Genomic DNA, 16,971 nt, shown 5'->3' with positions numbered 1-16,971 from the left:
GACGATCGTAACGCTTAGATGATATCGATCGGTTCGGATTGACGAGTATCAAGGATTCCGTTCAATGAGTGGCACTGATTCTGATCTAATTATTAAAGTTCAGCTGCGTTGACTGTGATCGATGTCTGAATTGATATCCGACGATTCTACACGTACCAGTGACATAACATCGCGTACCAGGCTAGTTTACATCTGATTGTTCCAGGCAGACTACTGTTATTGTCGTTGTATAACCATTGTAAGTTCTACTAATGAGAATATGGGCTCGTGCACGTTAGTTTCGTTAATTAATTAATAATTTCGCAAGCAATTAGTAATTGTTCTCTAAAATAATTGATTAAAAAGTTTCAAGAAATACTATCCGAAGCATTGGAATGACACAAAAGCTCTATTCACGTACAACTCCATCGCGAATCTTAAACTGATCGTACAAACGAGGGCAAGATCCACGCGTAAGGGTAGTTTTGCACAGGAAGCGTATCGTTTCGAGCTCGGTTTCAAGGGTGGAGTATCTGAGCAGGGACTTAATCAGCATTAAAGCGTTCATTGAAAACGCTCACGGTTGAATAGATCGTCGAGAGGCTATTGAAATTGGTATTAAGGTTACGATTCGATAAATAGCGGTTGCTTAAACTTAAACGGGATCATTGGAGTACGTTATGCGAGTCCCGATTAAATTAATCGAAAAAAAATAAAACAGAAAGAATGACATTGATATAATTACGTAGAACGTAGTTTTTTTATTTAATAACGTCTACCTGTGAAAAATTGCAGTATGAGTTGAATTTAATAAATTGCGCGACGTCTGAAAACCGATAGCATGTCACCAAATAAATAGCTAGTAGCTAAATAAACACGAAAATAAAAGCATCCACGGTGTGGAACGAAAATGGCTTAATGAAATATACATTTTATTAATGCGACGTGTTAGCATAGCGAGTATAGAATAGGAAAAATTGGGACAAGAGGTGAAGATACCGGAAACTGTTAGCGTCTCGTGTTACCACGTGAGGTTCACATTTACTTGCGCTCATCTTGCCTTGGCTTTTCCAGTTGGTCGCTTTGTGATGGAATCTCATTGCAAACTCGTTGCGAGTGCTTTTCACACTGTGAACGTAGCATCGAATCTTTTTCGTGGATTTCGTTCGAAATTGTGAATGATTTGGGTTTAATTTTTTTTTCTTCTTTAATATGATAGGTATACGACGATATGGAATTATATTTCTGAAATACAACATTATGAATTTTCATAAATTTTGTTGAATTTTTAATACTTCACGAATACCCACAGCGGTAGACAGTCGTTAAACTCTTTCATCTTTCATTCAAATCTCGTTTTACGCGCTTGGAAAATTCCACGAAGACCGTTGCCGGGACCAAGAAGTTTTCCCAACATTCTCTTATCGTATTTCCCATACGTGGCAAACTCGGCGAATCTGCTGGAGTATTTACAGTCGGTGGGATCGTTCTAATCGCGTGCCAAGTTAAAAGTTCGAAAGGGAGGCGAAATCACAGAGGACGTGTTCGGACTGATTCAGAGGTTCACATGTTCACGCGTTCGTTCCACAAGCGTCGAGGACGTTCGATATGGCGTCTCCGTGATTTCCACCTCGTATCCGGAAGTTCCAGTTCGGTAAACACCGTCTCAGATATTTGCCTGAATTGGCCGAGCGAAGAACAAATACCGTCAACTGACTGGTTCGACAGATACCAATTCTGTGTTTGCGACATTTCAGAGTTGCGACTCGACACCGCGGAACGAACACGTGATTATCTCTCACCATGGAATAAATTAGAGAGGAAATCTGATGATTTCTGTGCGACGAGCGACTGATCGCGATTCCAGTGGAAATCCTTGTCATCGGGCGCGTTGAAAATGCTAAGCAAATGGAAAATTGTTAGCCATTTTCCAAGGCGAGTGTTTGGAAAAGCGAACCGTCCGAGCAAGAAAATTGTTTCAACGTAGTTTGAAACGGAATCTGTCGCGATCCTCGGCGCTCAGGAGCCAGAGACTAAAGGATTATCTGATTTCGCGGCGAAAAGTCGGGCAAAATAAATGAACGCGATGCGCCGACGAAAAGAATCTAATCCGTTTTATACACGGTGAAAAAGTGGAAACTTAATGGCAAGGTATTAAGCCGTGAGTACGCGAAAGGTTTGCGGAACACACCTGTATTTCATGATATCTCGAATTTCAACCACTCGTGTCGAGAATATTAACTCACGGTGCGTTTCAGCCTCTATCGTGCCTCTTTATCGGCACGTATAAATTCCGATGTTCGAGGTGAAGCGCGTTTCAACCGAAATAGGGAACGATCCCGGTTTCAAATGTTTCAACAAGATGTGTGCACGCTTGAAATTGTTCGAGCATGATCAAATAGACATTATGCAGGCGACGAAGGAGAAAGCAAAACGATTTCGATGTTGCCTGTGTATCGCATTCATATACGTATATTGTTTCACAGCTGCACCGTGTGAACGAATACTCAGCACCCCACCATATGTAGTTCAAACAGGAAGTTGGTAAGTTTGTGAGAGAAAATAAGTGGAAAATGTGAAATAATATATTTTTTATATTCCGTATCGTTTGCGAAGAAATTGAACTTGAATATTTTTCAAGTGCTTTAATTAAGTCATCAGAAGTATTAATTAATGTAGGACTTGGATAGAATTTTATGAAAAATATAATCTCTCAGCTACATATAAGTATGATTTATTATAACGATAAAGTAAATGAAATTTGACGTTAAGCGACGTCAAGATCAAGATCTCGACATTTGATTAATCGAACGATGAAACGCACAGTCATCGAGAGAGCCACAGACTATCGAAATTGCAGATGTATATTGGTCAAGACACCTCTGGTACGTAATTAATCGATATTCCGGCTAATTGATGCCTGAGTCGATTAATAATTACAACGGTCCGTCGCACGTCTGACGGTCAAGTGTAATTTGCAAAACAGTTTCTCCTTTGGTGTTAATTGAACGAAATCTGACGTCTATAACACGTTAACTGCCATAATCGAGATGGCTATACCTAGCACGACATAGAATACTAAGAATTATCAAGAGCATCAAGAATTGAATTTTGAATTCAATTATTTCAGTTTATAATATCAAATTACTAGTGTAATTATAGCGATAATCAGAATTCCTCTTTGCTCGCTTCTATTTTTTATTATAAAATTTAATTAGATTCTTAACGTCGGTTAGCGGTGGCCTTCGCTCATTGCAGTTTACACCTGAAACGTTTCCATTTTATTTTAACGTGAGAACTGAGAATGAACGCAATTACGAAGGCCTCAGAAATGGAATGAAAAATAAAATAAAAATGAAATAATAGTTTCTCCCTGCTACAGTAATAGCAAACGAGTCGGTGTGCCGGACGAAGAGCGATTAAAGAACTGCAAATTTCGGAAGTAATTACTTCTCTGAATTCATGCTTCCGTGTTTTCAGTATCTTGCACAACCTCGAAATTACCGTTTCAAACAGCGTTTCCAGGCTCCTACAAAAGCTTTGCAACCCGTTTGTTTGGCAAGTTTTTCTCTTCAAAAGAAAAATCAATTCTACCGGGAAGATAAAAAATGTAGCTCGCCGTTGGTTTGCGAAAAGGGAAGGAGAAAATAGAAGGAAATCGCTGGTACATATTAAAGTTTCGTTTGAAAAAATACTTCATCGCTCCTCATATAAAATCTGACAGCTTTGATTAACCTTCAAAGTCCACATCTATCGTGCAACTCTTAATGTTCTTGAATCCACACTCCGTATTTTCCTTATCAGAAACAGAAACTTTCGAAACAAGTTTTAACTCAACTACACTAATGTTCTAAGTCACACAAAACTGTAGTTACTCGTATACGTTAACTGCTGTATAGCGTGTTCACTATCATTTAACTGGAAAATAGCCAACCTGCCTGTTACGTGTCTTTTGGTAAAAAGAAAGACGAAAGCCGACTTGAAACATTGTTATAAAATTAATTTCTTAACCAATCGCAAAGGACGTGTTAATTTACGAATAATTAATGGAACGTCGAGAGGCTAGAAAAAGGATTCTCCTGTTATTTTTTCAGTAGAGCAGGACGTCTAATTGCTGTCGATCGACACGACGGGTAGGCGAATGGGAAAAGGACAGGACACGTAATCGTAATAACGGGGAAAGAGTGTCGGAAGGTTTTTATTGGACGGGAATGGGAAAAGAAAAGGAGGCCTTTGTGCCTGTGACGTTCTCATAACTGCGAGTTCCCCTTTATCGGGACTTTCTTTTTTAACGGTGCATTACTTCCATCGAACAGAAGTGGCCATAATTGCGTGGCACAATTAAGGTCAACCATAGTCTCGTTGCTCCTACCTTCTATGCGATCCCCTACCTCCTCTTCTCTCCATTCGTTCACTTTCCTTTTATTCCGTTCCGGTTGCCGCGTTTCGTTAGCACCGTTCTTGGTTAGCGTGTCCAATCAGCGACGTCGGATTAAGTTAACTGCATCGACGCCTCTTCAATGGGCTCGTTCGCCGCGACCGCGTTTGATTCGAGCTGTGACCGAAAGGAGAAAGGTACGTCCAGTTAAAGAAAGGGATCTTCTTCCTATAAAGAGACACTTGGCTCGTGGAAACGGTCCAACGACCAATAGACGCGGCGACCTGTAATTGGACGAATTGGAACCGGGAACGAGCACGCTCGACTGGTCTATAGAATAAGCCTGCCGAAGAGGTTAATGGAAGCGGCACGAGGACGAGAAGAAAACGTATATCGAGCGACTACGACAAGCTCGTTAATCAACCGCGTTAATAAATAAACGTTGCTCGCAGTTCCACTCGGCGAGCCTATCAATCATTCGCCACTGTCGCACCGAAGTATCGAGGGATCTTTAATCTCGGACCGTGTCTCCCGCTGATGCAGGAGTTTCATAGTGAGTCTCGATCAGCGACTAAATAGATAACGAAGCGAATAGCAGGACAGCGTGATAAGTAGCGGATAAAGCGATCAGTGGAGAACGCTGAGCGAGTTCCTTGCAAACTTGTCTTCTTCTCTTTGCTCGCCTTTCATAGCTGCTGGCCAGACGTCGGGTCGAAAGCTTAGAGATAACGAGTAAATAACAGGGTAGAACCGGCAGCCTCGCTCTTGGCTTGTCACGTTATGATATTACACTATAGGACATGCTGGCCTTCCTTAGGGAATTTCTAACTTCCTCGCTCTTTCTAATATTTCAGATTTAGGAAGCTTCGATATTTCACGCTTAGTTTACTACTTTCATAGTAGAATAGTCTGATGGGCCCTTTTCGATACTTATTTGTCGAATACCTAAGAGGTATTCTGTCTAAATATAGTAACCCTTAAGTACTAAGACGAGTGATGGGGTCTTCTTCCCCTATATCGCCCTTTCCCTAAGGAAGATCACTGTGCTCGACAACGTACCTGTTCTATGTCGTTCCATTTCATAATGGAACCCCTCGTCCCGTTCCTATCTCAGACTGCATCACGGTCACACTGTTGCGAGAGTGAGGGTGCAATGGACGCAAGGATCGTGCTTACACGTCGCTTGCCACCGATGAAGATACACTAACGAGACATTGACGACATTTGCCGAGGGATGAAAACGCGAACGTCGCAGGGCTCAGAGATCTCTGTTACGACGTGCATTCGGAGCGGTATGTTTTGTACGGATCCTCCTCATTACCGGTCGCGAATGATGTTAGGAAGACGTTTTATTTGGATCGGATTCACCGCGCTGTAACGAATGCACGAAACTCGACTACCGAGCGGAGAATGTTGTTCGATAGTCGTTGCTCACTGTGAGAATAATTCAAACGAGGCTTCTGGAGGCTTTTAATAATTGGAAATTATAAATTCGGCTCGTTCGAGAGTATAGAGTTGAATTTTATGGAGTTTGAAAGATTTTTGTCATAGGTGCATTTGGGAAAATTATTAGGAAAAAATATTTATAACAATATTGAAAACTATTTGTAATTTTCTATTATAACAATGTTATTTCTCCATAGTTAAACAGAAGGTTATTCCGAAATTGATATCATACTTAAGATAATAAAAATTACAAGAGTTAAGCATTAAAATATTTCTCTAACAAAATTTTTAACTGTTTTGTTGCAGACGTGGCCTGAAATTCTGAACAGAGGGTTGTTCTACACGGGCACCAGCTTGTGAAGAAGCAAAGGGAGTTCAGACAAAAGACCCGGCTCGACTACGAGAGGGTTCTCGTATAAAAACCTCGACGAAAGGGTTGAATTGAAATCGAGCGCGTTTAGTTAGATCTTCAATATCGCAGTACACATTTTTCGGGGTCGTGAAACGCGCTGGTGCAAAGGAAAAATGTGGTCTTCATCGACAATGAGGGCGTGTACGAGTTCAAAGGACTATGAAACATAAAACGCGTAAGCTAAAATTGACACGTATACGATAATTTTATCAGGAATATTCAGAAAGGAATACGAGATTTTATGCAACGGGGCACACGCGATGGTGATAAAGGACGGGGGTTGAAGAGGTGCTAATTTTAAAAGTTTCCCTTTGGCCACGAGAACGCGACGATCCGATAATGACACGGACAATTTAACCGCTAACGTTGAAACGAACGAAAACAGGTGCTTGTTCACGGATCATTAACCCTGTTCGTTTCTATCTGGGCGAAATTATCTTGAGAGGTGGTTGTTTCTTGCGGGACTAATTGTTTGCGGGCAATTCGTCTAAATTGTATCTCGAGCGAAGTTCGCGTGCTTTTTCTACAGTTTGAAGTATCCTTAATTGCGAATAATTGATCGTACGAAAATGAGTTAAAGGGTAGGTTGAAAATTAACGTTGAATCGTGACAGATTATCGCCGCCGAGGGGTGGTTGTGTGTTCGTTCGGGAAAAGAACGAGGAAAATTAAAGACACGGCGGAACGGTGCACAAAAGAAAAAAGAGACAGTAAAGTGAAACGCCGGTGAAGATGATATTAAGGCAAAGAACTGATTGAAATGAGGGAAATGGCGATTGTTGGGGCTGTTAGTGAAATGAGTGCCGCGCGTTTGAGTGTGTGGTTCGGCGCTGTTCTCTTCGTGGCTGTGACACTCGTCCGCTCTCAAGTCATATGGACACCGATCTACGTTGGCACATACAGTGAGTACATCTTTTTCACATTCTTTATAATTATTTATAATTAACACGTTGATTATCATGGTGAAACATCGCGTTCAACCTAATTTGTTATCAAATAACTGAATAAATAAAGATTGTAAAATTAGTATTTTATAAAAGAAATTGAAAATATCAAAATTTAAATGTATTAAATAATTAAGAGAAATATTTAAAAATACAATACCCATAGAAATCTTTCTTTCAAGTTACATAAAGCTGGGAGAACAATAGAGTTAATTACAGAAGTTAGAGGAAAAATTAAGTTAACAAATTAAACAATAACATTCTGAGCAATTACAATTGTAGTATGTCGTATCACACTCGCTCGTTTCCATAGTGATAGTCAACGTATTAAGAACGCTTGTACGTGGCTAGTAGAACGAGCCCGTACATGGTCAGACTCACCTCGGGCAGTAGTGGAGATCAATGCGTGCTCGGACTTAACTAAGCCAGTAGAACGATGCGTTCTGTGGTCAGATATAGTCAAATGAGTAGTATGGGACCGACTACGTTCTATCAAGATCGGCATGAACTTGACAGTAGAATTGGACTGCATGTAGTCAGACACGATTTGTCTAATTGATGTGTCTCGTAAATGTTAATACAAAAATATGTGCAAAGTTATGTGAATATTTTCATACGGTGTTCTATAATACAATTTCTTTTCTCTAGTTAACTTGCACGATTCATATTCAGATCAAGAGGCAGAGGTGAAAGGTTTCTTACGTGCCGGCAATTTCTCTTTCCTTAGATTGATCTTGAAACGGCAGGGCTTCTAGCATGCTACCTGCTTGATTTACAAATACCTGTATGGAAACATTCGGTTTACATATTTTTCCAACTCGACAGATAGTTTGCATTTTATGTCGAAGGTCTAGACGAAAATTTGCGATTTTTAATCTAATATTACAATAATTTTTAAAAACTCACTTCACTGATAACTATACGATTATTTGAACTTTCTTATTCAAATCTTCTCCTGCAGTCGAACTAGTTCGATTTACAAGCCCGTATCACGTTCGCCTATTGTGCATGTTTTCGAAGTTGTTCAATCAGAGAATCTACGATCATCAGGATCGTCGTCAAAGCGCCGCGCCGGATTGATCGCGTTTATTAATGAGCCGCAGCGCTTTGTCGCAAGTTCGCAAACGAGTATAATTAATGGCGTATGACAATGAATAGACGAAGGGTGGCAGGTAGAACGGGGTGATTTGTAACGACGTTCATGGATCTCGGATTTCTCGTCGGCTCGATTCGTAACACGGAGCTTGCTAATAACTTGCCGGAAAAAAGGAAGTTTAGCGAACGAGGTGGCACGTGTCACTGACAAATAGAAAAATCTCTGCTCTCGGTTCTGTTTTAATCAGCGACCGGTGATTCGGGTCAAGTGCAACGATTAATCCGTGCCAGGCTCGTTTGCATTGGAACACATTGCGTCACTTTGCCAGACGGTCTAGCATCGTTTCGGATCTTTAATGAAATTCCTGCTCACGTTTTTCATGTACATATGCTGTAGATGGAAACTCGGTTAGGGTCCTAAATGAGGGTCGAATAAAAATGGAATCTTCATCACTGATCCCTTCCCCTTGAAAATTTATACAAATTGGTTCAGTTTAATTTTCTCACTCGAACGCCCTTTTAATCATTCTTCTTCGTCCTCTCCTTTCATCACCAAAAATTTCGAACAATTTTGGAGAACAATTCAGAAATAACTGTTCCACCGTGTAAGTTTCACAGCGAAGTCTCTTAAAGAGCACTAGTGGGTTTTGTGGAGATCCACCGGAGTAATTGAAGCCACAAACATCGTGCGGTGGCGCGGATCAGCTATACGGAAGCTAAGGGTGGGCGACGAACTGGTGGAGTGTAGGGAAGAAAGGGTGTGTCGGTGAAGATTCTCCTTTACAGTTGCTTGTCGTCAGTAGTAGACTGTACTCTAATTAACGGTGGATAACAAGGGTACCCGAGAGAGATGGAGAGTCGTTCTAATAATTCGCGTTCAAGACGAACGAATCTCTGTCGTGGCTGCCAGAAAAAGAAGGTGAAGATCCGTTGCGAGGATGGAACAGGGGAGAATTATAGTACGAGAAAGACGCTCTTCGTGTTGCTATCGATCTGGCCTGCAGGGGGTTTATCTTAAATGTTTTTAATTAATTACGGGATGTAGGGTTCCCTTTGTTAGACGCTCTGTTGCGTGTTCTACTCCTTCGTCGAATTCGAAGGAAATTTAAGCTGTTTTAGAAAATAATCGAGCTAAGGGGGAATAAGAAGTTTCGCTGCAGGCTTCAGTATTTGAAACTTGTATGTTAATCGGTTCAAAGGATCCTCGGTGAAATATTAATCTCCTTCGAGGACATAAAGGATTTTTTGAAAATCTTTTCTTAAATGTAATCTTATATTAAAATAGCACACGTGAAAAGTAAAAAGAAATAATATAATCCATCAAAATATAGTCGTACGAAGAGAAACTAGTTAAATGACTTTGAACATAATTTACTTCGCTGTGCCTTTCAATTTCAATATCCTCCGGCACGTTACAAAGTGATCGATCGTTCACGGGAACCAGGTTCACCGTATTCATTAGGAAACGGAATTCAGTCCTGAATTTCACTATTTCCCGGCTGATTTTCGTCCTCGCTGAATCGGCTCGGGAGAGAAAATTTCGAGAAAGTTGAACGACTCGTGGCGCGCAATTGCGTTCACCACCGTGGCGGAAAGTTCCCCTGGCAAATGAAGTCTGGCCGTAAAAAAAAAGTTGCCGGAGAACAGGTCGTAAAGCCGCAATAGAAGTCAGTCCAGTCGAACGAGGGCCGAATGTTGAGGCCATTTTGGACTGCTCGTAAGTTTTTACGAAACTGAACGGCCCTTTATCCACGCGCCTTTCTACCTGTCATTCATTCAGAGAGGATAGTTCGAGAGAAACTCTACTTTCCTCTGTGTCTGTTAAATCAAAAGCTGTGCACTTAGCGAGTCGAATATATCTTCAAGTTTCCATGATATCGTAATCAAAGAGACTATCGATTAAAATGATAAGTACTTCATCTGGTAGAGTATATTATTTATTACTGACGTAGTTTGAAATCGTAAAAGGATGGAGAACGATTGTACCTTGCTGCGAGAACGCACGAGGTGCAACGTTATATTCAGAAAGTTTGCGAAAATGCTTGCCTTAGATAAGCAAACACGGCTGGCTCCGTTTGCTTTTCCAAAGGGAAAGCACGTAGACTCTGTGCACGCGGAAAAAGGGAAAACGTTGTCCTTCTGTATTCCAGCGCATGTCTGTACATAGAGAAATTCAATATTGATGATAACCTTTACCCATAAGCAATTTCGTACCAACAATTCTTGTATTCGTAATGAAACGTGCTCGCAAAATTGAAGAGAAGCCATACGGCATCGTCAACGAATCTGAAGAAAAGGAAACAAGTTGATCCAATAGAAATGCTCGATGTCTTTCGAACAAAGTCATTAAATGTTGGCAAAATGTCTCTTTAGTGCCAGCTACTTTACATTTTGAAGATACTTTTATCTCTTACTGACAATTCTTTTGAATTTATCAACTAATGACTGGAATTATCTTAGAAACATTATTTGCTATTGATTACATTTTTGATTTAAATAAAAATTTGTCAAGTTCCATTCGAAAGACCTATCACAAACACCTGGAAGAGTCTTACACGACGAATAGAACGACGAGCCGGAACAGGGCGATTTCAAGAACAGCCGAGAACTTGGTGTTCGCGTCGAAACCACGAGCGAAAACAAAGCGGACAAAGCCGGAAGGCCACCTGCTCGCTCAGTGTGCAGGTGCATTGCAGTTTCATAGTCTTGGAGGCAAGGCTGCAGCCAGAGCAACGCTTCGAAGCGAACTGTAATCCTGTTTTCTAAATGTGACCCAACTTTGGCGGACATGTGTACGTCCGACCGCAAGCACTGTTCGACAATTTGTCTCCGCAGCCAACACTCTGCCACATTTCCTCTCGCCCCCTCGCTGCTTACCGTACTCCTCTCGTCCTCCTCTGTATCTCTCTGCTCCATTTCCTTTGGCAAAGCAGTAGACGGCCAGCCGTTACGATTCCTTCGATACGTAGCTTCCTCCCTTCGCCACCGGTATTCAGTTTCCAGAAGCTTTTGAAATTTAGCCGAGAGAGATTAGGCAAATCTGACCGCATCGAAGCTTGTCTTGCTTCTTAAGCGGAAATTAACGACGTTGATTGCTAAGGACGGATTCTGAGAACGTTGCTTTGCGGTTTCAGCTCGTTTACCATCCCGTGTCGTGAATTCTTAAGTAGCTGCACGAGTAGTATGATGATGAATATAATTTATTTCGTCTTATGAATCAAGAAACTAACGCAGGGACATGTCATCCAACGTTTTTAGGTATTAGTTTCGTTGATTTGATGCAAAACGACACTTTTGCTGTATCAAAACTTTGATGATATTGATTAATATTTACGTTCCACGTAGGAAACGATTTTCATATTTGATCGGATATTAAATTCCGTAATCGTAAAGTTGTTCGAGAATGCTCGAAATTGCGGACGAAACGGTATTGCTAGGAGCAAAATTGTACCCAAGAGAACCTATTCCAAGGAGCCTAGTTTACGAGGTGTCTATCCTACGCCGCCGGCTAATAAAGTAATTCCTGGGCATTGTTGGTTCCTTAATGAAACTCCATCGTGTAGTGTTATCTAATGTTTAGCATACCATCATCTTACAATGAAGAAAACACCATGCATTTCAACATTATAGTTTCTGTTGTTTTAAGGATCTTCATTGGTAATCATTATTTTTAGCGAAATAAATCACTCTCAATATATCGTGTACAGATGCATTGGGTAAGCCGTGACCCACCTGTGTACAGCGATAATGCATACGAGTATACATATGGATAGATCGGTGTAGAACGTAGATTATAGAACGCGGTAATTTGCCACGTGACTGGCGCCAGTCCTTCGGCGAATCACATTACCATATGGTAATCATTGTAATTTCGTTATCATTCAGCCCGTATACCAGTGAAATTATCTCTGAAATATAATAACGAACTGGGTGACCTGCCTAGGGCGCAATAACCACCACACGAACTTCTTGTTCTAATTAACAAATCCTTTTCGGGAAGAAATTACATTATTCAATTAAACTTAGTCGTTCGAACCATCTGGCCCCTGGGCCTGTTAATTTGTTTAGCGATGTTAATTACCATTCCCAACGATAATACCTGCCAGATAGCGCCGGCAATTATACGCGGGGCATAATTTGTCTCATCCCTGACCGCCAAGAGCTTTACGCCTTATAATAAATCGTCCTTAATCGCTAGCTGGTGTTATCCAATCAACTATTTACGCGGTCCATTGTTCACGTTCAACTAATCTGCCTCTTAATCTCGTGTAGGGTTAAAATAGGCCGGGACCAGGTCCCAAGCGGCTCTCTAATGTTTGTGGTTCAATGTGGACGAACGAATTGGGTTCTGTTTTCGACTTTGTTAACTTTTAAATAGATTTGCTTTCGTTTTATTAATTTTTTTTATAAGTTTCTATTCTATTCTAATAGTAGATATTCAAGATATAGATTTTCTAAAAACTTTCCATATCTCGATCTTCATTCTTTTAATACAAAAATTTGCACCCTCACTTTTCAATTCTATCAGTATCAAATCTTTTTCTTTATCATTCGCTGTCATCTCGACGCAGGGTCAGATCCCAGCTGTAGCAGAAATAGTAACGATATCACGGATGAGCAAAAAGAGATCTAAAGGCTCGGAAAAATGGACCATAGGGGTCAGCATCCGGAGCCGAAGAGAACAATTTCGAGTGCTCGTCATCGCTCGACGCTGGCCCGTAACTCGTAGTCGGGCGAGAACAATTAGTCACGGCCTCGTGGAATTGGTGAGGGCGATACAATTGGCTCGTCCCCAGCAGCACTCGTGCCCTCGTCCTTTTCCCTTCGTCCCGTCATTCCCTTTTTTCGTGCTCGAACGCGATTCTCGTCGCAGCGACGAGTTGCCACCCTCGTACAACTTTCTGCTCGCAGCTGCAACGCGACATTGTTCGAAATCTCCGGAACTGCATCGAGCCACTTGCTGCTGTTATAAATGCGCGTATACCAAGCTAGGAACTCTTTCATTTTTCACTTTTTACGTTGAATCACCTCGCTCGACGATCGCGTACACTCGATGGCAATGAACGATAAAAAGAAAAGGTTATCGAATGGTTGTAATTCGATGTAACGGAAGAAAATTAAATGATTAATTGAAAGGGTTACATTGAAAAAAGCGGAGAAAATATTGCAGCATTATATTTTTTCCAACGATGTTTGAATTTTTCAAATTGATATTCCGTTTCGTTTAACAAACAAAGCTAAGCTAGGCACGTTCGAACATTTCACAAGTATTCTCAGCCGCGTGCCACGAAGCAGCGACGAATAATCTAGCTGTTTAATGAAAATTAACCAACATCAGCGCGTATCACGTGCAACGAAGCAGTGAACTATGGAACAGAGAGTCGAGATAAGGAGAGAACTGCTAGGAACACGGTCTAGGTTACGTTTCAATTTCAGCCTCGTTCTAGCGTGATAAAGCTAATGCATCGCAACCTGTTCCACGACATGTTCGTCTCACGAATTATGTCGAAATCATAATACTTTTTTTGAATTTCACGTTGCAAGATTTGCGTTCATAAAATGGTAGCCGAGACGAGATGGTCGTAGGGATGAAAAATCGCGCGGACGCGTCACGGATTACCGGCTAAATTTCCCTCTTTTACTCGTTGCGTCGGGAACGTGTACGCTGTGCAACAAAGTCGTCGCGATTTAATTTAGCGTGCATTTGCATCGTTGAATTTGAATCTTAATAGCCGCCGTAAAACGCGCAAGATTGCGCCACGTTCTCGGATATGTTATTCAAAGTGCCAGGATAAAGTCAGAGCCGAGGAAAAATTGATGCGAACGGATAATAAGAATTTTTCTTACCTTTACATATATTGATTCATTTCTATCACTTGGTAAAATTTCTCTCAACGATTTTTAATATAAGATCGCTAATTTTATTGCTACTTTCTAAAATTTATTTCATGTAGACGTATAATAATGAATTTTTGCTAATATATGGAAAAGTATTGCAATATTCTTTTATACCATGAATGGTTTTATTGAGATCATTAAACAAAGGATGATTGAATAAATTGTAGTATATGAAATGGGAAGTCGTTTTAAATTGACGTTATTTCAATATTCTCGTTTCAATTTAGTATTAATTCAACGACTCTTGAGTGAGAATTTCGGATAATAGCGTACAATTACAGCGTTACATTTCATATTATTGCATTGTTTTGCAAGCATTGTTCGTCAGATTTTAATGAATTCTCTCTGAACTTTCATGGACACGAGGTATGCTGTTTTAAAATTGTTCAAATTTCAAATGACGAAATGATCATTATAATTTAATTAACAACTATAATTTCAGGGCAAATAGAATAATAATTTTATAAATATTTCAGACTTAAGTTTTTCTAATAAATTGCACCAGACCCTTAGCTCTTTGATATTGAATTTTAGCTTGACATTCGATTTAAAGCAATACACGTTCGTAAAGCAGTAATCACTGAAAAGTCTGGCGGGACCAATGCAATCGCGAGGGACGTCTGCTTTTTAATTCCAGCACAGTCTGGAAGGAGAACGAGCATCGTCCCATTCCACGTTAAATGATGGTCCAATAAAAAAAGCTGGAGGAGCGTTAACGGGGGCGAGATTACTTCTTTCCTTGCTCCCGAATCCCAGTGTGATATTCGGGAAAGTCGGTGTGGCGCGGGAGAAGATTGCTTACGTTTTTTTACGAAGCCGCAAATATACTCGGGGTCCGTGTTTATTCGTACGGTAAACGATTTTTACCAAAAGCACCGTACCGAAATAGTCGACGAGTTTCACGACCTTCTTAATCCTTATAGCAAACGAAACGCCACCGAACATTTTATCCGTCGGGTCAATTTTTATCCACAGTCATTTTCCATTCGAATTTTCACGATATAAATTTTCAAACTTTCTATTTATTTGATATCTCTTAAATTAAAATGATTAAAATAGATTACTCTTCGAAATATAAATTCGTTTGAACAATGGGCATTTTCAGATTATTAATTTAAATTGAATGGACTGAAAGGGATTTTGTTCCATGTTTCATAAAATGGAATGTTCTATGTTTCATATAATGTATTACAACGACATGAGCGTACATAGAAATCGTTCAATAAGGAAGAAATACGTAATTGTACAGTGTTTTGTGGTGGTCAGTTGATACTGTTTTTGTTTCTGAATCCGTTGCAGTTACAATGAAAGGATTACGATGATTTATCTGGTGTATTTAATCAGAGCGCAGACTAAAAAGCCGTATTACACTCTCCTTGGATTTGTTGCTTCGACGTGCCGCTTTTAATTAACTCTTTACTGTGAGTAAACTGATTATTCAGGCTCTAGTCTTTGTTCTCTTTCAATGGTGATTAGTTCATATGTTATTATATTAGTATTAATAATTAACAAAATATTACGTATTCTTTTAAATTGGCTCTAAAAACTGTCATAAATTTAATCTCGAAATTTTAGAACATTCTATGTTCTATTTAATAAGGAACAAAAAAAATCTGATAATTCCATGAATCTTTATCATTGACGTTCATAATAAAATTACGTATCCCGTCAAATAAAACGTTCACTCCTCTTACTTCTTTTAATCAAGATAAAGTAGATCCAATCCGATCACTTTGACCCACAATTCCCCTTTCTGGCATAAAATGTTTCTGGGTAAACCCGAAATCTCTCCATAATCGTAAAGAAACGTAGGCAAACCGCCTCCTTTTAAAATCTGATCGGTCGATTTTGATCAGGATTTATATCCATTCACCCATACCCGAGAGGAAGCAGCGAGTAGCCACTTTGTTGATGCATAAAGATAAGTAGGCTGTTCGCTCGTTGCACCCTGAAAACGGCAGTATTTCATTTACGAGCGGACATATTCTCTTCTGATGTTTATCGGTATCACTATATTGAAGAATTTTTTTTTCTGTATACTATACATAGTTCTAGCCACAAACGAGGTATGAGATAGACTGCTCATATTACGGGAATCTGTGTCTCTTGATATAAACTATCAACGCTGTCAGCTGTTTAGCTACACACTCTTGGAATTCAGAACATTGATCTTAAGAACGACATTGACTGTCAACCTATTTATGGGAGTATCATCAGTGATCAGTGTCTTTCAGTACATGGTCCTTGTCTTTCTGGGTCAAAACGTAGTTGGATCGTGACTTACGTGGAATATGAAATGGACTCGAGATTCGAGAATATTGACAAGTACCAAAAGCGCATCCAGCGACTTAGGCCGAATTAAGACACAGACACTGAATACTAGCCAGCATCTCTACCTGAAACCATATCATGGCCACCGACCAACTCCTTTTGAACCATTCAGATCTGGACCAACTCGTGGAAGACGACTTACGGTACTAGAAATTGCTGTATGGTCGACGAGCCACGTGTAACGCGTATGTACACGTCAAGTCTAACATTCAGGACTTTGAACGAACGCAAATTAATATAAAAGGTAATGAAATAAAAAGTAGAATAAAATCTACACGTACGAAATTGAAATAAAGATTTAGAATAGATAATTTAAATATCTCGGTAATATAATGTAATTTTAATGAATAGTAGAGAATAATTCGATTAATTTTGTTTCCTTTTGCACAACGATTTTCCATACCAAAACACGCGAAATTTCCATCGAATCTATAATCAACGAGTAGCCAGAAATAGCGAGTGGAAAACGTGAAAGGTCGATCGCGATTT

At 40.1% G+C, this 16,971-nt stretch overlaps 1 protein-coding gene across 7 annotated transcripts in view; it reads left to right on the top strand.

Moving 5' to 3' along the window:
- LOC117612027 (uncharacterized) overlaps window positions 1-16,971 on the top strand; it is a 263,880-nt gene that overhangs the window by 119,637 nt on the left and 127,272 nt on the right. For 3 of the 7 annotated variants that reach the window (XM_034340651.2, XM_034340654.2, XM_034340657.2), the window contains one exon: window positions 6,110-7,116. In XM_034340651.2, the coding sequence (XP_034196542.1) occupies window positions 6,975-7,116 (142 nt within the window). In that variant the 5' untranslated portion in view covers window positions 6,110-6,974. The remainder of the gene's footprint in view (window positions 1-6,109; window positions 7,117-16,971) is intronic. The other 4 variants (XM_034340656.2, XM_034340655.2, XM_034340653.2 and 1 more) reach the window with 3 other exon arrangements.

Source organism: Osmia lignaria, chromosome 15 (assembly GCF_051020975.1).
Source record: "Osmia lignaria lignaria isolate PbOS001 chromosome 15, iyOsmLign1, whole genome shotgun sequence".
Classification (NCBI taxonomy): Eukaryota; Metazoa; Arthropoda; class Insecta; order Hymenoptera; family Megachilidae; genus Osmia; species Osmia lignaria.
This window is presented reverse-complemented; position numbering and strand designations above follow the sequence as displayed.